Genomic DNA, 26,703 nt, shown 5'->3' on the forward strand with positions numbered 1-26,703 from the left:
TTTTAAAAAAAATCTGGGACAAGGCTGTCTGAGGAAAGCGGTGTGTGTGTTGTTTTTCAAATAACTCAGAAAATCCTTTTCTTTGGTATTCAGATGGTTAATCACCAGAACAAGCATCAGAAGGCTAAGGGCAATTTGCTGAGTTTTTAAAATTCACATTATTAGTCAATCACACCAGGATTAAACTGCCTCACTTCAATCCTTTAGAACTCGCTTGGATAAAAAAAAATTCCTTTGGGTTTAATCCAGTCCGATCTCTAGTGACCAAAAATGTGAATCACATCATGGTGGTTTTTAATTGAGGTTGCTGGATTACTCCCCTTTCCCCCTGACCCAGCCTTCTTCGGGGAAAAACACCAGCCTTTAAACAAATAGATGCTGACTTTAATGGATTGCTTAGTGCAAGCAGCTAAGATCTCATTTATATAAAAATTGGAAGTACAGGAAACCAGAAGAGGCTGGCAGCCGATCCGTTCACATAAATCCTCGCTGGCTCTCTGCAAATCTAAAGTGAGCAATGGGAAAAAATTCTCTTTAAAAATAAAACAACAACTAAAAGTTAACCACCGTTGGGTTTGTGGACAACTAACCTTTCGTTGGCCTGGCTTAATTGCCTCCAGGTTCTTTCTCCCAGTTTTTTTTGTTTTAATTGTGATTAAGCCAGATTGTTTGCTTCAATTCCTTCAGGTTGAGCCCTTGTCCCGAGGAGAAATACAGGCGTCTTTCAAGAAGCTAAAACAATTTCAAAAAAAAGTTTTGTATTTCCCCTACACACTCATTTGGGGAATTCAGATTTTTTGGCTGATGAGGGCGGTGTTATTCCCACTCAAAAAGGAAATTCAAGATTTAGAAATACTCGAAAGTATCACAGTTGTTTACCAAACTGTTAGGAGGTATCTAGTAGAAAGGAAGAATTGCCACAATAGCTAAATACAGGTAGTCCTTGACTTACAACCATTTGTTGAGTAACTGAAGATACAAACACGTTGACAAAAATGATTTATGACCAATCCTTGCATTTACAACGGTTGCAGCATCCTCATGGCTAAGTGACCAATATGTGGGCACTTGCCAACTGGCATATATTTAGGATGGGGTCCTTAATGCTCTCTGAGCTTGATGGTTTTCTTGCAGACATTTCGTTGCTTGACTAGGGTATGCCATCAGTGTGGTTTGTGTGTGTGTGTGTTGCAGAATGGTGATGGCATAGGAGGAGGACTGTGGGGTCCTTCTTGCTCTCTGAGCTTGGTTGTTTTCTTGCAAACATTTCATTACCCAACTTGGTAACATCATCAGTATGGAGTGGGCTTTGCTCTCAGGTTATATTCTAGTGGCTTGCTCTGTCAATGTTAGTGGGTAATGGGGTTTGGGTAATGAAAAATCTGCCAGAAAACAACCAAGCTCATGGGGGCAACATGGACCCCATAGTCATTGTCATTGGCGTCCTCATTGTCATCCTCCTCTTCCTCCTCCACCACCACTACAAACCTCACTCCCTCCTAACACTGATGATGTTATCTAGCTGGGGAATGAAATGTCTGCAAGAAAACCACCAAGCTCAGAGAGCACCAGGGACCCCATACTCCTCCTCCTCCTCCTCCTCCTCCTCCTCCTCCTCCTCCTCCTCCTCCTCCTCCACAAATCCCACTCTCTCCTAATACTGATGATGTCCCCCAGTTAGGTATTAAAAAATCTGCAAGAAAACAACCAAGCTCAGGGGGCACCAGGGAGTCCATAGTCATTGTTGTCCTCATTGTCACTGTCGTTGTTGTCTTCCTCCTCCTCCTCCTCCTCCTCCACCACCACAAACCCCACTCCCTCCTAACAATGATGATGTTATCTAGTTGGGTCATGAAATGTCTGCAAGAGATCTACCAAGCTCAAGAGCACCAAGGACTCCACTGTTCTCCTCTTCTTCCTCCTCCTCTTCCTCCTCTTTGCAAACCCTACTCCCTTCGAACACTGATGATGTTACCTAGTTGGGTCATGAAATGTCTGCAAGAAAACCACCAAGCTCAGAGAGCACCAGGGACCCCATGGTCGTCGTCGTCCTCCTCCTCCTCCTCCTCCACAAACCCCACTCCCTCCTAACACAGATGATGTTATCTAGCTGGGGAATGAAATGTCTGCAAGAAAACCACCAAACTCAGAGAGCACCAGGGACCCCATAGTCCTCCTCCTCCTCCTCCACAAATCCCACTCCCTCCTAACACTGATGGTGTCCCCCAGTTAGGGAATGAAACGTCTGCAAAACAAAAAACAAAAGAGCACCAGGGACCCCGTTTTCCACTCCGGGTGCCTGACTCGCATTGTTCTCCCGAACAGCTGAAACACATCCTACCCCCCCTCCTCTTTCGGCTCCCCCCACCTCCCCCAGGGTTGGCTCCAAGTTCCCCCAGCCGGGCTCTGATTGGGCGATCTCCCCCTCCTCCTCCTCCCCTCCTCCGGCCCCACCCCGGCTGCTCCCGGCTGAGCTTGGCTGGAAAGTGACCAGCGCTCCTTCGGGGCGCATCTCCGTCTCCCAAGCGCCGTTTCCATCGGGAGCTCGGCGGGGGCGAGACCGCGAGGCTTTGCGCCCACCCACCCCCGTCCGAGAAGAAAAGGGGGGAGCGGAAGCGAGAGCCTCTCGGAGAAGGCTGGGAAGCAGCGGCGGCGGCGGCGGCGATGGGGGATGGCGAGCCGGCGGCGGGGCGGCTGCTGAGGCTTCCCACGCGTTTGGAGAGGCGGCTGGAGAGAGAGCGCCTTCCCCTGCTTTGCATTTGAACTCCGCGCTTGCATCGTCCGTGGGGTTTTTTTTTTCTTTCTTTCCTTTCCTTTTTTTTTTTTTCCTTCCTCGCCAGGGAAGTCCGTGGAAGCATGCCTTGGACCCCGCGCTTGCTTGCCCTTCTCCTTCTCCTGGACCCGGCTTTCTGCAGTTACTCAGAAGATCAGTGCAGTTGGAGGGGAAGGTAAGGGCGGCGAGGAGGTCGAGCGGCGCAGGTTTGCAACTCCAAGCAAGCCTGTTGCATCTTCCGCGCGCTTTGCCTTGCGCTTGGGTTTCCAGCCAGGGCAGGTCGGGTTGCAAAACTCCGATGCTCCACGGCGGGGCGGCAAAGAGGCGGTGTCTTTGGGACGGGGATCCTTAACTGCTGCTTATCGCACCACCACCACCCCTCTTCTCCCATCCCCATCCCTGTCTCCTAAAACTACAGTTTTTGAATTCTTGTCCAGGGTTGTCCCACCTTGCCAGAGGTAAGACTTGTGGGCGTCCGCTCCCAGAATTCCCCAGCTTGGCAGGCTGAGGAATTCTGGGAGTTGAAATCCACCCATTTTGCCAAGTGGCCAAGATGGAGAAACCCTGTGTCCAAAACTCAGATACTGAGGGTGACATGATAGCAGTGTTCCAATAGTTGAGGGTTTGCCATAAACAAGAGAATAAACTTGTTTTTACAAACCACTAGAAGGCAGGATAAGAGACAATGGATGGACACTAATCAAGGGCAGAAGCAACCTAGAACTAAAAAGAGAAACTTCCTCACAATTAGAACAATTAATCAGTGGAGCAGCTTGCTGTCAGAAGTTGGGGGGGGGGCCTCCATCACTGGAGGTTTTTCAGAAGAGACTGGACAGCCGCTTGTCTGGAATGGTATAGCATCTGCTTGAGCGAGGGTGGGGGGTGGACTAGAAGACCTCCAAAGTCCTTTCCAACTCTTTGATTCTGTTCTTCTGATGCAGCAGCCATGCCGGCTAGTCCTGCTCCTTAGCATCGCTCGGCAGGAATGTAAAAATGTGAATGCAAAGCACCTTTTAAACGCACCTACCGTGTTTCTCATATAATAAGGCCGGGTCTTATTTTTTTTTGAGCCCCGAAAAAATGGCAAGGCCATCTTTTCGGGGGTGACTTAATTTCCCCCCCTTTGCATCTTCAGGCGGGCAGGCGGCGACAGCTTGGATGTTGACCTCGGCGTTGGTGGGGCACTTCGTATCGGGGTCAACGCAGGCAACACCATATCCGGGTGTGCAACAAAAGTACTTCCCAATGGCAAGCCCCCCCCCCCACCATTCCCCCCCATTTCTCATGTTTTAATATAGGCCTTAATTTGGGGGGAGGGGCTTAATTTCATTTCATGCCTATAAAACATGCTGGGACTTCCTATTGGGGGAGGCCGTATTGTTGGAGAAACAGGGTATTCATTCAGTGGAGGGATGTCCTGGATTCCTGGCACAAAGGCTCTTCTGGGGGGCACCTTGGTGCCATCTTCTCCAAGGGTTGTGTGTTGGAAAAGGGTGTTCTAGATCAGAGGTCTCCAACCTTGGCAACTTTAAGACTTGTGGACTTCAACTCCCAGAATTCTCCAGCCAGCTATGCTGGCTGGAGAATTCTGGGAGTTGAAGTCCACAAGTCTTAAAGTTGCCAAGGTTGGAGACCTCTGCTCTAGATGAAATGAGTTGGTCTGGGGAGAAATTAAAGTAAAGGGGCTGTAATGCTTGTGATGGATCTTTAGCCAAGCCGGTGCTGCTTGGTGCAATCTGAGAGATCAATCCATCTTGGGAGACAGTGCGATGTAGTGGTTAAAGTGCCAAGGAAGAGCATCTCAGCTCATCCAGGTAAAACTGTCTGGAAATTCAGCCACGAGACTTCTTGTTGGTTTGAAACGTTTCGCTGCGTATCCCAGGACAGTGGCACCTCAGTACTCAACTGCTTCGAATTTTGGTACTTGTGCATTTTTGATGCAAAAATAACAGATAACAGATAATAATAACAGATCATTAGAGTTGGAAGGGACCTTGTAGGTCATCTAGTCCAACCCCCCGCCCAAGCAGGTGACCCTACACCATTTCTGACAGGTGGCAGTCCAGTCTCTTCTTGAAAGCTTCCAGGGATGAAGCTCCCACAACTTCTGAAGGCAACTTCTGTTCCAATGGTTGATTGTTCTCACTGTCAGAAAATTCCTCCTTATTTCCAGGTTGAATCTCTCCTTGATCAGTTTCCATCCATTATTCCTTGTCTGGCCTTCGGGTGCTTTAAAAAATAGCTTGATCCCTTCCTCCTCTCTGGGGCAGCCCCTCAAATATTGGAAGACTGTTAGCTATCCTGTCTCCCCTGGTCCTTCTCTTCACTAGACTAGCCATGCCCAGTTCCTGTAACCATTTTTCCTATGTTTTAGCCTCCAGTCCCCTCATCATCCTGGTTGCTCTTCTCTGTACTTTTTCTAAAGTCTCAACATCTTGTTTATAATGTGGTGAACAAAACTGGATGCAGTACTCAAGGTGTGGTCTTACTAAGGCTTTATAGAGTGGAATTAGTACCTTCCTTGATCTTGATTGTATCCCTCTGTTAATGCAACTTAGGATTGCATTGACTTTTTTGGCTGCTGCTGCACACGGCTGGCTCCTATTTAGCTAGTTGTCCACCAAGACTCCAAGATCCCTCTCCCAGTTACTGCTGTTGAGCCTGGTTTCACCCAGTCTATATGTGTATTTTTGGTTTTTCTTGCCTAAGTGTAGGACTTTACTTTTCTCTACATTGAATTTTATTTCGTTAGAGAGGCCCCAGTGTTCTAGTCTGTCGAGATCCCTCTGGATCTTGAGTCTGTCTTCTTGGGTGTTAGCTATTCCTGCCAGCTTAGTATCATCTACAAAGTTGGTAAGTTCCCCTTCTATTCCCTCATCTAAGTCCCAGTACTCATTGTTTGTTTGGTACTCAACGCGCAAGCTAGAACTTGTCGATGTCGGCTACCTTGTGACTCACTACATTATTCCTTAGGAAAAATATATGTATGGCGCTCAGCGTTTTTGGTACTCCTGGCACTTCCCAGAAGGAATGAAGGATGAGTACCAAGGCACCACTGTAGCTTCTTCAGTTTGACCAAGGTGGTTAGGGGGAACCCCCTCTTTGTTTTGGGGGGGGGGGTTTGTTTCTCACTTAATCTGAACAGGGGAGTAGACAGTTGCTCCTAAATCCTTCTCTTAGGTGGATTATTAAATTGTGACTTTCCTGATGAATGCTGTCCACTGGTCTTGACTTTCCTGGGCACGGATGCCAGAGCAGCATAAAAAAACGGGGGACAGGTTGTGTCTGAGGCCTCCACCCCTATTGAGGGAAGGATTTTCCATTTCAGCATAAATGAATTCCTTCACGCCTCTCTCAAACCATTTATCTTCCTTGTCCAAAAATGTGAAGATTATTGTCTTTCAAAATAAGCAGTTAAAGGCATCCAGATAGATGCTGGGAGACCCTGGAATTCCAGTTCTAACTCCAGTACAAAACCTAAAGCTGGGTGAACTTCTGAGCTCTGGGATGAAGAAAGCAAAGAGCTATCACTTTGGAAAAACCTTGCAGAAGAAAACTGCACGGTTTTGTCCGTGCCTTTGCCAGGAGCCAAATTTGACTCAAAGGCAGGCAGGCAGGCAGACACACAAAATAAAGAAATAAAACCTGTGGAATTGAAGCTTTAAGATGAGGGGGGAAAGCTCTCCAGTTGAATGTTTTTGGGGATTTGCAGTCAGGTGCAAATGTGGCTCTTACCAGATAAACGAGTTCAGATATTTTATGTAAATTCTGGAGCAGCTGGGCGAGATGACCCCTTTCTCTTGAAAAAGGAGCTCAGAAAAGGAGCCAATTTCTCCACAGCTTAGGACAGGGGTTCCCAAACTTGGCAACTTTGAAGACTTGTGGACTTCAACTCCCAGAATTCTCCAGCCAGCTTAAAGTTGCCAAGTTTGGAGACCTCTGCCTTAGGAGTTCATTCATCCTTTTTAGAGGGAAAACTTAAGAAGAATTTCTTGAGACCGATGAAAAGTTATATATCATAAAGTTAAGTTAAGAGGGTTGCTGAAGAAAGCACTATTTATTTCAGGGAGTGTCTCAAAAGCTCTGAATTGTTATTTATTGTTATTTCTGAATTGGTTATTTCTCATGGCATACCTGACTTATCTTTTGGGGTGTTAGCCTGCTTTTCTTCCTAAGGGATAGTGGGGTTGATGGAGGTGGTTTGTCCTAAGAGCAGCGTGAAAAGAATCACTCTGGAGATTTGGGATTTCAAAGACGATTCAGTCAGAATCATCACTGAAGGTGGTTCAATCAGATCCCCAGGTCCAACCAAGGCGTGTTATTGGGTTGATAATTGTGGATCAAGCCATCACTTTGGATGGGTTGATAATTATGGATTAAATCGACAAATTGGATGAGTTGATAATTGTGGGTTGAGCCATCCTATTGGATCAGTTTGATCATTGGGGATCACATCATCGCATTGAACGAGTTGATAATTATGGATCAAGTCATCGCATTGGATGGATTGAGGATAAAATTATCACATTGGATGGGTTCTAAAAGTCTGCAGAGATTCTCAACCATCCAGGTCATGGTTGTCCCAAAGATGTTTTTTTTTTTCAGGAAGCAACTGCACTTTCCTGTTTTTTTTTCTTTCGAAGACATTTCACTCCTCATCCAAGAAGCTTCTTCAGCTCTGGCAGGATAGGGAGATAATCCTTCTATTCCCCATTATCCTGCCAAGCTGAAGAAGCTTCTTGGATGAGGAGCGAAATGTTTTCGAAAGAAACAAACAAGAAAATCCAACTGCCTCCTGAAAAAAAAAAAAAAGCACTTTTTGGAAATTGGATGGGATGATAATCGTGGATCAAATTGGATGGAAAGTAAATATTACTCATTGCTATGGGTTGGAGATGTATATTTAACCATGCTATTTTATGGTCCTCCTGAAGACACAGACGATTGATTGATTATGTACTATCAAGATAGCATTGACTCTTAGCAACTATATAGACAACTGCTTAGGGCCTGTCTTAACGACTTTATAGGGCACCCATTCCTAATGATTGATGCCCTAGGATGCAGGAGTTAAAGATGCTGAGCCACGGGTGGTTCTCACTTAATGACCATTTGTTTAGCAGCCGTTCAAAGTCAGGACAGAACTGAAACATGTGACTTATGACTGGTCCTGGCAGTTACCACCATTTCACCTATGGTCACGTGCTCATAACTGACAACCATCCTGCATTCATGACCAATTTCAGGGTCCCACAGCCACATGTTCACCATTTGCAACCTGCCCAGCCAGCTTTTTGACCAGCAATGGGGAAGCCAGCAATGGGGAAGCTTGCAAGTCTCTTGTCATGTGAGTCTCACTTAACAACCGTGACAAAAACAATCATAAAATTGGATGAGGACACATGATGTCTCGCTTAACAACTGTACTGCTTAAGAATAAATTTCCCGCTGCCGATTGCGGTCATAAGTTGAGGACTACCTGCATGATTATGGGGACCCAGATTAAAACTCCCATTCAAGCTCTGTGGTTCGAAGCTCTGTGGTTGACATGCAACCAGCCAGTGTCTTTCAGTCCTGCCTCCCTTACAAAGTTGTTGTGAGATTTGAATTGCGGGTGGGGGGGAGAACTTCCCAGTATTTTTCTGGTTTCAGCTGCCACAGGAACATGGGAAAAGAAAAAATAATAATTACACTAATCCTTAAAATAATGTTTCTCCTTCAAGAAGGTGATCATCGAACGGATGGTTGAAAAATGTAACCTCAAGCAGAGCAAAATTCACATGCATGGGGCAGTCCCTTCTCATGCTGGTTGGGCATTAACAGATTAACAGAGTTGGAAGGGACCTTGTAGGTCATCTAGTCCCACCCGCCTCAGTCTCTTCTTGAAAGCCTCCAGCGATGAAGCTCCCACAACTTCTGAAGGCAGCTTCCGTTCCATTGGATTGAATTCTGGGAGTTGTATTCCTAGCAGAATAACCGAGCTGGAAGGGAGCCTTGGAGGTCTTCTAGTCCAACCCCCTGCTTAGGCAGGAAACCCTACACCATTTCAGACAAACGGTTGTCCAATCTCTTAAAAATTTCCATTGACGGACCATTTACAATTTCTGAAGGCAGGTCGGTCCACTGATTAATTGTCCTCACTGTTAAGAAGTTTCTCCTTAATTCCAGGTTGCTTCTATCCTTGATTAATTTCCATGGTTGCTTCTTGTTCTGCCTTCTGGTGCTTTGGAAAATAAGTTGACCTCCTCTTCTTTGTGGCAGCCCTTTAGATATTGGAATGCTGCTGTCACGTCATGCCATGGCATACCCAGTTCCCACAACTGGGCTTCCAATCCAGCCCCCTGATCATCTTCGTTGCTCTTCTCTGCACTCTTTCCAGTGTCTCAACCCAAAGCCATAGGAGAGAATCTTTGCAGCTCATGGTTGAATCTGCGAGATCCTCGGTGGCTCTCTGAGCTTGGATGGTTTTTCTCGCAGACTGATGCTATGACCTAGTTTGGTCAGGAAACGTCTGTGGGAAAACCACCAAGCTCAGAGGGCGCCAAGGACCCCATAGATCTAGAAACCCCTGGGATGGGAAAAAGCTGATCTCCCCCAGATGGGCATCAGAACTCAATTACATCATTCCTGACTCTTAGCCATCCTGCATTTCCGGCTGTGTGATGGGGTTTGGGAATGCCTAAGTTTGAAAGCTGGAAAGAGAAAGGAGAAACAGAAATCTGGGAGGCTGGGGGAGCAGCCCCACCCCATCTCATAATTACAAGCCATTTCTCTCTCCTCTGGCTGTTTCCAACCCTCTCTGCCCCGTCCCTCCTTCCCCTTTTCACATATTTCCTGGTCACCAAAGGATAATACTTTTTGGTTTGGCAGAAAGATTCGGGGCGAATGTGTTAATCGTTTGAGCTCCCACATGCGAGAAATTAAGCTAATACCATTAGCAACTCTGGCTCTTTTGTTTTTGCCCCATTCCCTTTTGTAGACTGTTTAAAAAGAAAACAGGGGGGAAAAAATCGTGTCTGTGGGCCGAGCAGCTGGTGGAAAATGACTCCAGAACTGTTTACAGGAGAGAGAGAGAGAGAGAAAGAGGGAGTGGGAAAAAAGAAGAGAAATTTAAGGAGTTTGGGAATCCTGAGGTTCTTGTTTACAACACTGAGTAGCGGAGTGGACACATCCCCCTTTTTTCCCTGGGAATCAGCCCTGTCTTTCGTTCCTAAAGAATGCTCCTCAAGCCTCATTATCTATGGAGCTTCAATAGAGCTTTTTGAGGGGTGGGTGTGATTAAATAGGGGGGAGGGACACAGCTGCCACATCTGGTTCTCGGCAGGCTTGAAGACGAGCTGGGATGAGTCACGGTTCTTGTGAAAATGGCAGGCGTCCGTCAAAGCTTTCCCACCCTCTCCGATTGGCATCCCCGACCAGGTCAAGGCGGGGGTGGAGGAGGACATGTTGGACCGTGGGTCAGGATCTCAGGAGGCAGCGTCTTGGAGCAGATGGGCCACGGGGGTGGCTGAGTCACGGCCGTCGCCCACACATCCCGGCCACCGGGCGATGAAAGGCAGAGATGCAGAACTGATCGGTTTAGCCGACCGCCACATTCCCAGGAGGATCCAAGGGGGAAACACACATGGATGACCTCAGAGCAGCCATGAATCCCGGTTATTGGAAGACAGGGATCCATGGGAAATGTTTGAGATGGCATGGTGGGAAAAAGGGAGACTCGTCCCCCCTCAAAAGCAGGGGTGGGATTCAAATTTTTTAACAACCAGTTCTGTGGGTGTAACTGGGTGGGTGCGGCTTTTTTTGCAGCAACACCACAATCCTCCTTTTTTTTGCCTCCTGGGGGGCTGTTTTTGCTCCCACAAGGCTTCCCTGGGGCCCAGAAAGGCAAAAAGTGGAGCTCAAGGGGAGGCGCATCGGAAGCCTCCTGGATGAAGCAGTAAGACAGCCAAGGGGATCCCGGAACAGCTGATCGTCGGAAAAGCTGATCGTCGGGATGGACTGGGCGGGGGAGAACGCAGTCAGCAATGTCAGGCATGTGTGCGATGTTGCGCATGTGCGATAAGGACTGACTGGGCGGGGCAGAGAGGGGAGGCCAGCCAGGGCCACGATTTGACGGTTCTCTGAACTGTGCAGAATCATAACAACCAGTTCTATAGAACCAGTCCGAACCGGTAGAATACCAACCCCGCCCCAAAGTTTGCTTTCGGGGTGTCACAAAAGTCTGATCTGGGAGCTGTGCCCATGTGCCACATTCCATTTATCAGAAGAGAAAGTCCGCCATTTCCTTCTAAGGGTTTTTATTTTTTTGGAAGATTTTTATACTTTCTCAGACAATTTTACATTTTTGTGGGGGAAGATACTACAGGTAGTTCTCAATTTAGAACCACAACGGAGCTCAACGTTTCTGTTGCTAAGGGAGACAGTTGTGAGCTAGTCCAGTGTCCTGAGTTATTTCTGTTCCGATGGAGGTAGTCCTCAATTAAGACTAGACATTTTATTGCTAAGCAAGGAGATGGTTAAGTGCCCGATTTTATGACCTTTCTCACCATGATTGTTGAGCGAGTCACTAAGCAAATCTAACTTTCCCCCATGGACTTTTACTTGTGAGAAACTGGCTGGGAAGGCCACGGATGGGGATCACCTAACCCTGGTAGTCCTCGTCTTCCGATCACAATTGAGTGCAAAATTTATGTTGCTAAGTGAGAAATTTGTTTAAGTGAGTTTTGCTCCATTTCCGACTTTTCTTGCCACCGTTGTTAAGCGAATCACTGTGGTCATTAAATTAGTAACGCGGCTGTTAAGTGAATCTGGCTTCCCTGTTGACTTTGCCCGTCAGACGGTCGCAAAAGGGGCTGGGACCGTCATAAATAGGAGTCAGTTGCCAATCTTCAGAATTTTGATCGCATGACCATGGGGATGCTGCAACGGACGTAAGTCTGAAAAAGGCTCATGAGTCATTTTTTTTCAATGCTGTTGTAACTTTGAACGGCCGCTGAATGACCTGTTGTAAGTTGAGGACTAGCTGTCCTTATAATTTCTACTTCAGATGAGACTGGAAACCATCCAGGTCATGATTGTCCCAAAGGTGTGTTGTTGTTTTTCAAGAGGCAACTGGAATTTCTGGTTTTTCTTTTAAGTCATTTCACTTCTCATCCATGAAGCTTCTTCCGCTCTGATTGAACAAACCTCCAAGTCACCTCAACGACCCTCTAAAAGGATACCAAATGACCAGCTGTTTGCAAGGAGTATAAATCCTTCCATTCCCCACCATCCAGTCAACAGAATAGAATTAGAATAGAAATAGGAATGAATAGAATAGAGTAGGAATAGGAGAATAGAAATAGAAATAGAATGGAATAGGAATAGAATAGAGTAGAATAGGATAGAATAGAATAGAATAGAATAAGAATAGAATAGAATGGAATTGCATTGAATAGAATAGGAATAGAATAGAATAGAATAGAATAGAATAGAATAGAATAGAATAGAATAGAAGGGACCTGGGAGGTCTTCTAGTCCAGCCCCCTGCTCAAACAGGAGAAGCTGAAGCTGAAGAAGCTTCCTGGATGAGAAGCAAAATGTCCTCCCAAGAAAAACAAAAGAAAGTCCAGTTGCCTCCTGAAAAAGCACCTTTTTCAGGGACAGGAAAATGGACAAGTTCATTTGGGAGCCGTGCCTGGGTGCCCAGGGGCACCAGATTGAGGGATCATGCCCGTCCCCTCCTTTGGCTAACCCTCTCTTTCTCCCCCTTGCAGTGGTCTGTCCCAAGAAGCCGGCAGCGTGGAACAGATCTCCTTGCACTGCGCCGAAGGATCCTTGGAATGGCTGTATCCTGCCGGAGCTTTGCGCCTAAGTCTGTCTCCCCGCCTGCCCACGGGCCCCGCCGGCAAAGAGAAACCGCGGCATATCACCGCTTGCATCAAGTCCTCGAGCAGCTTCCGGGGAGCCCAGATTTACTTGGAGCGGGACGGGGTCTTGGAACTGCTCCTCTCGGAGACGGAAGCGGCCTTACAGCCCAAGGTGCGCTGTTTCAGGTGGCTGCCTGGAGAGAAAGCGGCCCTCTTCCTCCAGTCCACTCTGCACCAAGACATCAGCCGTCGGATTGCAGCTTTCCGTTACGAGTTGCGGGGTGAGTGGAAGGCTCACTTCTCCTGGCCTTGGAGGAACCTCAGTGTGGAAGGTGCGTTTGGGTTGGCCTGGCGGGGATGAACCAGATAGGAATCGCAAACCAGCTGGGCTAATTCTATTTTATTGCAAAAGCTCCCACCACAGAAAAGGACTCGGTGGCTAAGATGCTGAGCTTGTCGATCAGAAAGGTCGGCAGTTCAGTGGTTCGAATCCCTAGTGCTACGTAATGGAGGGAGCTCCCGTCACTTGTCCCAGCTTCTGCCAACCTGGCAGTTCGACAGCATGTTAAAAAATGCAAGTAGGAAAATAGGGAGACCTTTGATGGGAAGGGAACAGTGTTCTGTGCGCCTTCTGCATTTAGTCATGCCGGCCACATGACCCACGGAGACGTCTTCAGACAGCGCTGGTTCTTCTTCGGCTTTGTAACGGAGGAGGCGCACCGCCCCCTAGAGCCGGAAACGAGTAGCATGCATGTGCGAGGGGAACCTGACAACGACAGAATCTCGCAAGTCTGAAAGTAGAACCCCTCTAAAGGAGAATATTTGCGGCTCAGAGTAACTTGGTGGTTTTCTGTAAGATGTTGCATTGCCCAACGAAGTAACGTCATCAGTGCTAGATGTTATCTAGTTTGGGTAATGAAAGATCTGCAAGAAAACAAGCAGGCTCAGGAAGCACCAAGGATCCCCTCAAAACAATCCTCCATCTTTTTTTTTGCATCCTGAGAAACTAGGGAGTCTCTTTCCCTGCCCGCTATTGAGTTGTGGGCTACACTGCCTCTTATCTGACTGTTCCCTTAGCAGCATCTATTCACCTAGTCTTCCAAGTTCTTTCCTGCATACCATTATAATTTGCTTGAATACAGGACAAATGTCTTGATACTACCTGTATATTTTTTTACAACTTCTGGAGGCAAGCCGTCCTACTGGTTTATTGTTCTCCCTATCAGAAAATTTCTCCTTAGTTCTAAGTTGCTTCTCTCCTAGATTAGTTTCCACCCATTGCTTCTCGTCCTGCCCTCAGGTGCTTTGGAGAGTGAGAGTGAAGTTGCATTTGACTAATGACTGCGGAGATGGTGTGTTGGTCATAAGAGCAAGGACAGTCATAAGTCCCCTTTTACAACCCAATTGCAACTTTGAAAAATTGCTCAATGAAAGCTCGTAAATCAAGGACTATCTGTATGTTGGTTATGGGCACTGTTGCTGTTTCGTGACTGTCCGTTCATCTCCCCCCTTTCAAAGATGCAGGGACTTGCCGTCCGTGTAACAACACCGAAATCCTGATGGCCGTTTGCACAAGTGATTTTGGTGAGTAGATTTTCTCCAGCGTTAAATTTGCTGCTCTTTTCCACCATCTACGGAGGTTCTCCGTCATCCAGGTCATGGTTGTCCCAAAGGTGCATTTTCAACAGGCAACTGGACTTTCTTGCTTTTCTTGGAAGACGTTTCGCTTCTCATCCAAGAAGCTTCTTCGGTTCTTACTGAATGGTGGAGGATTGATTTATATGAGCCACGGTGGTGCAGTGGTTAGAGTGCAGTACAGCAGGCTACTTCTGCTGACGGCCAGCAGTTCAATCCTGACCAGCTCCAGGTTGACTCAGTCTTCCATCCTTCCGAGGTGGGTAAAATGAGGACCCAGATTGTTGGGGATGATAGACTGAGTCTGTAAACTGCTTAGAGAGGGCTGTAAAAGAACTGTGAAGCGGTACCTAAGTCTAAGGGCTATTGCTATTCCTTGCGGTCATCTGGTTTTTAGTTCTCTCTCAGAGGACTAAGAGAGTGCTAACGACCAGATGATTGCAAGGAACATAAATCCTTCCATCCCTCACCATCCCGTCAAAACCGAAGAAGCTTCTTGGATGAGAAGTGAAAGGTCTTTAAGGAAAAACGAAATCCAAAAAAACACCTTTGGGGTCTCTTCACTATATCATAAATGGGGAAAATGAATTGAGGGGAGACTAGCTTTCTTGAAAGCAAACTAATAATCTAAGATACTCTCCCAAGTTTTAAAGACCCTCTCAGCCGTGATGCCACAGAGTTACAATTTTTAATGAGCAATCATGGGGGGCGGGGGGGAATTAAATAGAAAAGGATTTTCATTAATTTTAATGGAACGAAATCTTTTTTAAAAAAAAATTGTGGGCAGACGTTTGGAAAAAGTTGGGTATTTTACCAAATAGCAAAGAGGAACTCTGCTCCTTGGGGATAATACTTCTGAACGATTTCCAAAATAGACACACACCCTTCATAAACATCAACCTACATTTTTCAATCCTTCTCGCCTTGGTCATCACTGCAATCGTGTAAGGCAAGGTCTTAATATCCCCATTTTACAAATCAGAATGTGAAGGGGGAAGAGGCGATATGGGCATTGGTTTCCAAGGATCCAGCCAATCAGTAAAGATCAGCTGGCCAAAGCTGGTCCACAGAGCAATTTGTTGCCTAGTTGACAGCCAACTTGGTCTCCAGGCTAGAAAGTAGGAGACCAAGAGTTCAAGTCCCACCTAAGGCAGGAAAGCTGGCTGGGTGATTTTGGGTCAGTCACCAGGAGACTGGGAGTTCTAGTCCCACTTTAGGTATAAAAGCCAGCTGAGTAACTTTGGGCCAGTCCCTCTCTTCTCAGCCCAACCACCTCACAGGGTTGTTGCTGTAGGGAAAATAGGGGATGGAAGGTGTGTTGGATAAGTTCACTGTCTTGAGTTATTTGTAAAAAGGCAGAAGATAAATAGATGGTTGGTGGATAGATAGATAGATTGGCATGATATGACATGACATGACATGACATTGATAGATGATAGATAGATATGATAGATAGAGGATGGATGAGATAGATAGACAGACAGACAGACGTGATGACATGATATAGATAGATGATAGATATGATAAAAAGAGGAAGGATGAGATAGAGTAGATAGATAGATAAATAGATAGATGATAGATAGATAGATAGATAGATAGATAGATAGATAGATAGATAGATAGATAGATAGATAGATTGACATGACATGATATAGATAGATGATAGATATGATAAAAAGAGGAAGGATGAGATAGATAGATAGATAGATAGATAGATAGATAGATAGATAGATAGATAGATAGATAGATAGATATGACATGATATAGATAGATGATAGATGGATATGATAGAAAGAGGAAGGATGAGAGAGAGATATATATGGATGAGATGAGATAAGATAGATAGAGAGGTTGATAGATATGATAGATGATAGATAGATAGATAGATAGATAGATAGATAGATAGATAGATAGATAGACATGACATGACATGATATAGATAGATGATAGATGGATATGATAGAAGGAGGAAGGATGAGAGAGAGAGAGATATGGATGAGATGAGATAAGATAGATGATAGAGAGGTTGATAGATATGATAGATGATAGATAGATGATAGATAGATAGAGAGAAGAGAGAGAGAGAGATAGATGATAGGTAGGTAGGTAGGTAGGTAGATAGATGATAGATAGATAGATAGATGAGATAGATAGATAGATGATAGATAGATGATAGATATGATAGATGATAAATAGATGATAGATCATAGAGGATGGATGAGATGGATGGATAATTGATAAATGGATGATAGAAAGGAAAGAAAAAGACAGACAAAGAAAGAAAGAAAGAAAGAAAGAAAGAAAGAAAGAAAGAAAGAAAGAAAGAAAGAAAGAAAGAAAGAAAGAAAATAGTTGGAGGTGTTCGGTGCTCGTATTCCCCCTTTGCAATGCTTCTGGTCATCCTGCCCGCCTACCCCCACTCTGGTTTGCTTCTTGCAGCCTTGCAAAGGCTTAGCCTCCCAACCCTCCCCCGCCCCCATTTGCAATCCTCCACAGTGGAAGAAAGAGGTCACAGCGTCTGCGAGTGCCCAGCTCCGGGGTTGCTACAGCAACTGGCAAGTCAGACAAGAGAACAGGTGGATTTGTCACGCCAGATCAGATCAGGGGCCTACTGGGAGACCTCCGAGAGGCTCCTGGCCGATTTGAAGGGAGGCAAATGCATTTTCGAGTGAGAGGCTGAAGGCTGGCAGAGCATCGGCAGAATCCTAACAATTCGACAGCCACTCGAAAGCTCTTGCAACCCATTAAGAGAGAGGTCAACAAAATAATGCCCACCAGATGCCTCTCCGAGAGAGGCCCTTTTGCCACCCTGAAATCAGTGGAAATTTTTAAGAACATCCCTTACCGTCACATGATTGCAACTGGGCCACATTTATGGCCATTCGCACTGCCATTTTGGTGACAATTTTTGCCCCAAACTGGCATTTGCTTTCAGTTTCCTGCTAGAAATGACCACGGGGTGCCTTAATAATTGCAGCATCCCTTTAACAATGGCAGCGTCCGTTGAACTGCAAAAAAAAAAGGCTCGTGAAACTGAGTGCAGTCAGTCATATGGTGACTCGACTTAAGGACTGCCACAACTTCTGGGCTCGATTACAGACACTGAAGACGGTCTGTATTTTGTGGTGTGAATTCCCGACCGTGTGGAACCATAGTAAAACTGCATGTTAGTTGATTCTTGATAGTGTCTCGATTCAGGGTTAGGATCAAATGTGTTGTAGTAGCGTCATTGATAAGATATTCTCTTACCTGCCATGGAAACTTCAGATCTGGATTTAATATGGACCTTCTCTGTGGTTGTAGAATGGGTCAAAATTACATTGGACCTCAGAATGTGCTTCAACTATAGTTCTGGGCAATGGTGAAGGTTGCTGGGACCTGTAGTTGAGCAGCCTCTGGAGAGCCAGCACACTTCTAATCTATCTATCTATCTATCTATCTATCTATCTATCTATCTATCTATCTATCTATCTATCTATCTATTCATATTTAATGAAAACCCACCTAGCTCCTTCTCTGCCTGTCTTCTATCAGCCATCAAGACTTTTCTTCTCGGAAAATCACTGACTTTGCAAGAAATTTGTGGTGGATTAACCCCCAATCCATAAATGTCCTCAGGAGGGAATTTAGAGAGAGAATTTAGAGGATGTCCTTAGAGACTTATAATAGAATGATGTAGTGATGGATGGGTCCATAAAGGAGAATATTTGCAGCTCTGGGTTGAAACGAAGGGTCCTTGGTGCATTCTGAGCTTGGTGGTTTTCTTGCAGATGTTTCATTATGAAACTAGGTAACATCAGCAGTGGTAGAAGGGAGTGGGCTTTATGGAGTGGAAGAGGAGGGAGGAGGGGGAGGAGGGAAGGAGGAGGAAAAGGGGGAGGAAAAAGACTGCGATTCTTGGTGTTCTCTGAGCTTGGTGGTTTTCGTGCAGATGTTTCATTAGCCAAACTAGGTAACATCATGTTACTCAGACTGGTTTGGGTATGAAATGTCTGCAAGAAAAGAGGCAAGCTCAGAGAGCAACAAAGACCACCCCACCCCCATGTACGGGACTAGGGTCTGGCTTCTAAAGGTTGCTGCTGCTTGCACCCCAAAATGGACGGGTTTCCCAAAACCTTCCTAGAAGGTTTCCCAAAACAGAGTTCTTCATTAATGTTGGGCCGTAACTCACCCAGTTTTCAGGTGGCTTTATGAAAACTGATTTATCTCAAGGCTCCCTCTTCTCTAAAAAGAAAGAAAGAAAAAAGAAATGCGGAGCTAATTTTACTCATATATTTCAACTCGGATACTTTTACGGTGGACTCAGACAACACACTGAGATTTAGCTCTTGAGCTTCTGTTCAGCCATTCTTGTGAACCTAGCCATTGTGGCTTGGATAACACGGCTTATGGAATAAGGCAGTAGTTTTCAAACTTAGCCTCTTTATGAGCTGTGGGCTTCAATTCCCATAGTTCCCCAGCCAGGAATTCTGGGAGATGAGGTCCGTACCTCTTAAAATGGCCAATTTTTGAAAAACACAGAGTTGTGTGAACCTACCTAGGCCATTAGAGTATACGTTCAGTAAACTCTGATCAAGCTCACCCTTGCTTAGCCTTTAAAGCCTGGAATCATTTGGACCTGTTTTGCTATTCTGTTTCCCGGGGTTCTGCTTGAAATGATCTTATAAAAGAGAAGAGCGGGAATTGAATAATTGCTGATCTTTATGAGCACTTTCCTTGCAGTTATCCGTGGCAACATCAAGTCCGTCTCCAACGACAGGGAAGCCCAAGAATCGATTATCGGTGTGAGCGCAACACGGATCCATCGGCAGAAGTTTGCTCTCTTTCAACCGGTCAGCAAATCTGGAAAGTCCACAGGCAACATCCACACCCTCCTACGATGTGGGGTGAAACCCGGTCCAGGCAGTTTTTTATTCACTGGGTGGATGCACTTTGCGGAGGCCTGGCTCACCTGCGCTCCCCGATACAAAGACTTCATCCGCATCTACGAGGAGGCGCGACAGGCTCACGAGAACCCCTGCGAAGTCTCCTTGGACTGACTTGAGACGAGCTCAGGAAGAAGGGAAGCCTACTTGGGGCTGTGATCAAGCCAGAATCAGCCGTCCTTGTCTTGGCCGTGGGAGGAGAACCTTGTCCTTAGGCCCAAGCAAGACAAGCTCTTTCCTTCCTCTAGGAGACCAAATGGTTCCACCAACCCATAACTCTTTCCCTGGTTGTCTGTGAATGAGTTATCTCAGCCACGTCTGAAAGGAAAATCTTGAGATGTTCTCTGGTCAAGTTGGGGAACGTCACGAAGCAGACAAAAGGTTCCAGAACTTTCCAAACATGGGGATGAGGTGAGACTTGGGGTTTTGGTCTTTTGAGTTTTCCACCATCCATGAAAGCCAATCTAATTATTCCTGAGTTTGCAGCAAGCCACACCTTTTTCATTTCACTGTGGATGTCTGCAGATATATCATCAAGCCAACAGGAAGGACCATGAGTTTCGAGTCTAAAAGGATGACCCACTCAACTGTTCATCCACGATCAGTCAAGAAAGCCCAAGAGATTATCTAATTTTCTCTTTGAGGGTTGCGTGGCTGGTCAGCATTAGGTTCTGTCATCCAAGGGGACCATCCTAAACTAAATGAAGAGCCAGGTATTTTCAGGGGAAGGGAAGGAAAAAGTACCCTGCTTCCAACATGCCAGAAAGAGAGACAAAAAATGGGACAGGAAAGGACACTTGTTCAGTTCTATTCATTTTCATTTTTAAAAAAATATATCCATCTCTTGGTCATTCAGGCAGAGGGGGACAAAGCTTTAAACAACTTGAAATGAAATACTTCCTCCTCCCACCCCCAAAACAATGAATGTGAAAATGGGTTGGTTGAATTCCAGATCTGGATATCTGAATAGTATTGCGAGATTTGCTCAAATAATCTGGATCATCTTTTCTTTATAAAATGGCCTGATTCTGGCTTCAGGGCCACCGATTCTCAATAAAATCCAGACTGGATTCACACATTCTACTGAACTTTGACATGGACTCAATCTATCACATAAACCCAGCCAATTGTGATTTATTCTATATATACATCCTTTTTTTTTTTTTTAAAGCTGTGGCTTGGCACAGTGTGTGTGAATCCAGCCAGTAGTTGTCATTTCTTTAGCAAGCTTGGGTTAATCCAACCATAGCTTAATGCACTGTGAAAATCCTCAAGAGTCCATGGTCCACAGCAACACCTTTTTAACTGTTCAGTTAAGCTCTTATTCTTCCAAAATAATAATTGAACAGCTCCTGATATTTGGAGAAATATTATACAGGTTTTGATGGCACTGGAATCCTATCAGAAAATGCAGGTCAACCCTATTGTCGGGTAAATGTCTTCTGTGTGTCATTACCAGAAGCACATCTCCTTGTGTTGATGGATCTGGGAAAGAAGGAACCTCTGAACATAATGCACACTGAGATTATTTTGGGTTTATGTCTGTTTAATCCATAGTGCTCAAAAGAATCCTGGTGGGTTCAAATTCCAATGCATTGTGATGTTCTTTATTGTCTGGGACCACAGTTCCCAATAATACTTGCTATTGTTTTGGGAGCTGATAAAGCTAGAATGTTCAAAGCATTTTAAGAGGGCATTCAATTTTCTGGCCCATAATTTTGAAATCACAGCTAACTATCACAGAACTGCCATTCTCAAGATCTTTTAAAGTTGAGAAAGGCCACTTATCCAATCCTAGTGATAGAATAGAATAGAATAACAGAGTTGGAAGGGACCTTGGAGGTCTTCTAGTCCACCCCCCTGCCTAGGCAGGAGACCCTACACCGCTTCGGAGAAATAGTTATCCAACATCTTTTTAAAAACTTCTAGTGTTGGAGCATCCACAACTTCTGGAGGCAAGTTGTTCCACTGGTTAATTTTTCTGACTGTCAGGAAATTTCTGCTTCGTTCTAAGTTTCTTCTCTCCTTGAGATCAAAAAGAATTGGACATAACATCTTGTTAGACGATCTCCTGAATGTGATGCTAGCTGCAGAAATCAACCTTCATTACTGACACTTTTTGAAAAAAAACCATCTAGTCTGTGATTTCAAAATTGTGCTTAAAATGATAATTATTTGGTGTAGCTGGGAAGGTGGACCAAATTGGTAGATTTGTAGGACTGTCTGTGGGGATTCTCAATCGTCCAGGTCATGGTTGTCTCAAAGGTGCTTTTTCAAGTGGCAACTGGATTTTCTAGTTTTTCTTTGACGACGTTTCGCTTCTCATCCAAGAACCAGAGTTGAAGAAGCTTCTTGGATGAGAAGCGAAACGTCTTCCAGTTGCCTCTTGAAAAAAAAAAAGCACCTTTGGGTTTGTAGGACTGCATACCATCTTCTCTTTAGGGCTCCTGTATCCAGGCTGCCAGAAAACTGAACAACCATTGGAAGGCAGCTAAGACTTCTTGAAATCTCTTTTATTGCACTGTAGTGGTTTTCTGGAGTTCTGGAACGCACCTGTGACTGGACGAGATGTCCTCCTGCCTGTGGGAGAAAGAGAGAGAGCTAAGAAAGGATGCACATCTTCCCTTTATCACTCCAAATTCTATGTAACAAGTCCATCATCACCTTGGTGCTAATTGGTGCTTTCTCAACATCCCTATGCAGAATGGGCTGGCAACTTTGTCAGTTGTCACCAATATATATATATAAAAAATAACCAGTGCTATGTATTCAGTATGCCTTACAGCCTAATCAATTTATGGCAGCATAAAAGCATAAGACTAGATTTCACATTGTCAAAGGTTCACCGTGTTACCTTGAGTTACCTGTGCTGGGTTTGGTGGCCAAATGAGAGAGAGAGCATTGGATGCACACACACTGAAAGCGGACGATAAGCAAGAAGTAAAACCAGGGATAATTGGCTGATGCACATCCATGAACAAAAACAGTTACTGGGCCCAGCACACAAATTTGGAAAGGGAGCATGTGCAGTCTGATTTATTTTATTTTATTTTTAGAAATTGTTCTTCTTCAAAACCACAGAAACGAAGAGTTGGATTTTTTTTTCATGAATTTGAAACTCAGGGGTTTCATAGTGTTTCTGTTAAGCTAGCCAGAATCACCAGTGCATGAATTGAACGGCCGTATAATTTTTTCTTAACTCATGAAGAAATAACAACTACAGGTAGTTCTTGACTTACGACCACAGTTGAGTCCAAAATTTTGGTTAGGTGACCTCGGGGATGCTGCAACAGTCATAAGTGTGAAAAACAGTCACCATTCGCTTTTTTTTCGGTGCCTTTGCAACTTTCAACCATCACTAAACAAACTATAAGTTGACACAAACTGTCCGTAAGTCATTCAGACTGGACATTGCAAATCTCAGTGGGCAAAAAAAACTCCTTCGCGGATGTTTTCGCCCCTCAACGTAAGTCTTCTCCCAGGTAGAGTAGGCTGGTTCACACAATATCCCAAGGTATAAACTGGAATTGGAAGGGGGGGAAAAAAACACACACAAAGATCAGGGGCCCACAACCTTTGGGGCACCAGGGACTGGTTCCGTGGAGAACAGTTTCCCCCTGGACCAGAGACGATGTGGTTTTGTGTGCTGCCTGCATCCCACGCAGTGGTGGTATTCTACTGGTTTGGACTGGTTCTCCCGAGCCGGTAACGGTGATGAGCAGCGGAGACCAAACCGGTTCTCTCCACCACTCTGCTGTTGGGCACCCCCGCCCGCCCAGGTCCCCTACTCACCTTTATCCTCTGAATTTGAAGCACAGTTGCTTTGCGCAGCACAGCAGCTGCTGAAGCAACCGGGATCATGCAGGCTTGCAGGAAGGGAGTCAAAACACCCTCTGCGCCTGTGCAAAATGCGCGTTTGGTGCATGCGCGCACGCCGAGTGTGTGCACGCACGCAAAGCGTGCCCACTAAGCCACACCCACTGAACCGGTGGTAAAATCATTTGAATCCCACCACTGATCCCACGGATGGGGTTTCGCTTATTTGTACCGCCCGGTTTCTGGCATGCTGTAGCCCAATGCCGTGGACCAGGAGTTTGGGGACCCCTTTTCTAGATTGAATCTTACGCCCACGATAAGACTGTGTAGCTGCAATACATGCAGGCATTTGCTGTTACAAATAGTGGTTCCCAACCTTTCCTTCACCAGGAACCCCCCCTATAAATACCTTTTGTGGCTATGGACCATGTGCATCGACACCACCACCCCAAGACTTAAGATTTAAACCATAACATTTTTTTCAAGCTGTCGTGGGCACCTGTGAGCCCCATAGGTGTCCGTGGAGGCGTGGGCCACAGGTTGAGAGCCACTTGTAGAGGCCATCACACTCTTTGTTGTGACACATTCTCAGTTTCATGGTAAAGTTGGGGATAGTAAATGCTGCCAAACCTCAGAGATATTTAGAGAAATGCTAAACAGGGCCCTTCTCTTTTTACCATGTGGAAATGATTAAGGGTGTTACTGATGTGGCACATGAAAGTATTTTTTTGCATGTGTTCAGCCGTGATGCCAAAAGGAACTTGGTCCCTTGGAATAACCTGTCCGTGAAATGTGATTGATGTGATTGTTGTCACGGTTGCTATTCTAAAGAGAGGTGATGGTTCGGCAGCTCTCACTGTTTCCCAGACTTGGGAAGGTTTAGGTTGTGTGGACTTCAAATCCGAAAATTTTCCATACAGGCTTAAAATTGCTGAGGTTGGGAAACGCTGTTCTAAATCATTTTGTTTTATTCTGATGTGTCCTGTGTATCCTTCCTTCCTTCCTTCCTTCCTTCCTTCCTTCCTTCCTTCCTCCCTCCCTCCCTCCCTCCCTCCCTCCCTTCTTTCCTGCCTGGCTTTCCTTCCTGGCCTTCCTTTTTTCATTCCTTCCTTCCTTGGTAGAAAATATATAAAAATAGGAATAAATACTTTGATAAAATGGGAGTCTTAAGAAAAGGAAGGAAGGAAGGGGGAAGGAAGAAAGAAGAAAAGAAGAAAGAAGGGAGGGAGAAAGGAAGAAAGGGGAAGGAAGAAGGAAGAAAAGCCAGGAAGGAAAGAAGGAGGGAAGGAAGGAAGGAAGGAAGGAAAGGAAGGAAGGAAGGAAGGAAGGAAGGAAGGAAGGAAGGAAGGAAGGAAGGAAGGAAGGAAGGAAGGAAGGAAGGAAGGAAGGAAGGAAGGAGAGCCAGAACAAGCCTTCTCTTTGCACTAGTCCTCCACTCACTCTGATGAAGTGTTTGATTTCCTCGAACCTTTTAAAATAACGCACAAGTTTACTCGATTGGGCAGCTCGTAAATCCAAAGCTGCCGTCAACCCCTCCTGAAGATGCCCAGTTTCTGTATCTCATTGCTCCTTTAATTTATTTTTTGTAAGATTTTTTTTCCTAAGTAGAAAATGAACCCACTTAGGAGACTGACATGCAGGAAGCCTTTGTCCTTGCTTTTCTCTCTGCAGATGTTCTCTTAGGAAAGAGCTACCACAAAAAAGGAATCTTCGCACTTCTGTGTGTTTTGTTAGAAAAATTTCCGCCTTGAAAATGTGAAAAGAAAGTGGGGGTAACATTTGTGGGTGGATGACTAAGACGACTGTCTGTCTCCACATAAGGGTATGTTGTGGCTGGATTCCCCCAAGGGTGGTCATGCACGAGTGCGTCCCAAACACTCAAAATCCCAAATGCAGCTAATCTACTAAACTCTTGGGACGCCGTGAGTTAGATCAGTATGCCATAAACTTAGCAGCGTTAAGATGTGTGGTTCTCAATTCCCAGAATCCCCAAGAAATCCACCAATCTTAACCTTGTTCAAGATTGAAGAACATTTGAGTTGGATTATTGATATCCCAAGCCATTTCTTCCCAGCGATTGATGATATCTTACAACATCTCCAGTCGTGGTGCAGATATTATGCAACAGTAACTTCATGGCAACAACAGTTGGGCGTAAACATTTCTGTCTGCAAGCAACGTCTCTCTCGTAGAAGAGAACAGTTGTAGCTCAGGGTTGAACTGTGGGGCCCTTGGTGCGCCATGAGCTTGGTGATTTTCTTGCAGACGTTTCATGACCCAACTACGTAACATCATCAGTGTTAGAAGGGAATGGGCTTTCCTTTCTTTTTATATACAAGCGGCTCGCCCTGTCTCTCTCAAAAGGAGCCCAATGGCTTGTTACAAACAGGACACACCTGTGTTCTTTCTTTGGCAATATTAGAGTGAAAAGCTGACGCCCTACTTCCATAAATAATTGCCCGGGAATATTCTGGGAGTCTCCCATCCTAAAATAAGGCAGATCCAACCCTGCTTAGCTTTTTGAACGTCAGCCAAAGTTGGCTGCTATCTGCTAGGACTGGTTGATGTTATAAATTGCTGGGAAGCTATAGGTACATGGCTGTAGGTAATGTGATATAAGGGCATCATCTCAATGGGTCGATCTCAGCTGGGCAGGATTTTTGGAAAAACATACTGCTTCTCCGATGAGGCCAATGGCCTTTCTCAGGTGTCCTAGAGTAAGGAAGGACAGATTTTGTATTCAAGCGAAATATTCCATGCCTAGAAAGTTGTCTGAAGGTCTTCACTGAAAGAATAGGATGGATTTCGGAGGGGACACCAGCTGTAAACTGAAATGCAAAATCGATCTTAGCATCGATTGAGAGTCCTAGAGCTTCTAAACCAGGGGTCTCCAACCTTGGCAACTTTTAAGGCTTGTGGACTCCAACTCCCAGAATTCCTCAGCCAGTTTTGCTTTGCTTTGCTTGGCAACTTTTAAGACTTGTGGACTTCAACTCCCAGAGTTCCCCAGAATTCCATGCTGGCTAGGGAATTATGAGAGTTGAAATCCACAGGTCTTTAAAGTTGCCACGGTTGGATGCCCGTGATCTAAATGGGGGCCTTTAACTTTGTTTTTAGTTATCCGACACCGGAAGTGTGTCATATGTGCACTAAAGTGATCACGATACCAAATGTGTAGTTTTGTTCTTTGTTTTCAATCTAAATTGTATTGTAATTGTCTCTATGTGTGCGTGTGCGTGGTCTCTTTTTCTTTTGTGAGAGCGAAATGTTAATATAAGATGAATTGCCAACAGTAGCAAAAAAGGGTACCAAATAAATCTCTTTTTTTTTTTAGCCCATTGTAGAGGATTCTAGGCAAAACAAAATGCCAAGTTTTGATATGGAGAAGATTTGTAAAATGTTCAGTACCGTTTTTATACGTATTGTTAATGTCTAAAGAAGAGATCAAGAGATGAATGAGGCTCTTGGTTGCCATTTCTTTTCATGTGTTTTTTTCTACTTTTTTTTTTTAAAAAAAAAAACTGTATTGATCTTTTGAAGGGTATAATTAAAACAATTGTCCAAGTTCTCAACTTTGAATCTCAGAGGGTTTCTTGGGGACGTCTTGTGAATCGTAAGCAAGTCATCACCTGGCCAAACCTGACTTTATGATCTTTTTTTTTTACTGCAGTCAATAAGTGGGATCACTGGTTGATCATCAGATAAA

At 45.2% G+C, this 26,703-nt stretch overlaps 2 protein-coding genes across 3 annotated transcripts in view; one reads left to right on the forward strand and one right to left on the reverse strand.

Annotated features, from left to right (window-relative positions):
- Positions 1–26,703, reverse strand: part of JMJD8 (jumonji domain containing 8) — a 209,175-nt gene that overhangs the window by 153,786 nt on the left and 28,686 nt on the right. The gene's annotated exons all lie outside the window — the stretch shown is intronic.
- Positions 2,468–26,569, forward strand: METRN (meteorin, glial cell differentiation regulator). 2 transcript variants are annotated; one of them, XM_026680712.2, is made up of 4 exons: positions 2,468–2,948; positions 12,529–12,953; positions 14,140–14,205; positions 18,979–26,569. In XM_026680712.2, the coding sequence occupies exons 1-4, from the start codon at positions 2,857–2,859 to the stop codon at positions 19,293–19,295; spliced, it is 900 nt and encodes a 299-aa protein (XP_026536497.1). In that variant the 5' UTR covers positions 2,468–2,856; the 3' UTR covers positions 19,296–26,569. The 2 variants fall into 2 exon arrangements, with proteins under 2 accessions (XP_026536497.1, XP_087829334.1); XM_087973208.1 differs by having other exon boundaries at positions 2,490–2,948; positions 12,529–12,902.

This window comes from Notechis scutatus, chromosome 12 (genome assembly GCF_049901735.1).
Source record: "Notechis scutatus isolate UNSWTSFEM ecotype Mainland chromosome 12, rNotScu1.2, whole genome shotgun sequence".
Lineage (NCBI taxonomy): Eukaryota > Metazoa > Chordata > Lepidosauria > Squamata > Elapidae > Notechis > Notechis scutatus.

Coding starts and splice junctions, on each gene's coding strand:
- METRN (XM_026680712.2), top strand. CDS start 2,857: ATGCCTTGGACCCCGCGCTTGCTTGCCCTTCTCCTTCTCCTGGACCCG. Junction 2,949..12,528: donor CAGTGCAGTTGGAGGGGAAG/GTAAGGGCGGCG, acceptor TCCCCCTTGCAG/TGGTCTGTCCCAAGAAGCCG. Junction 12,954..14,139: donor GAGGAACCTCAGTGTGGAAG/GTGCGTTTGGGT, acceptor CCCCTTTCAAAG/ATGCAGGGACTTGCCGTCCG.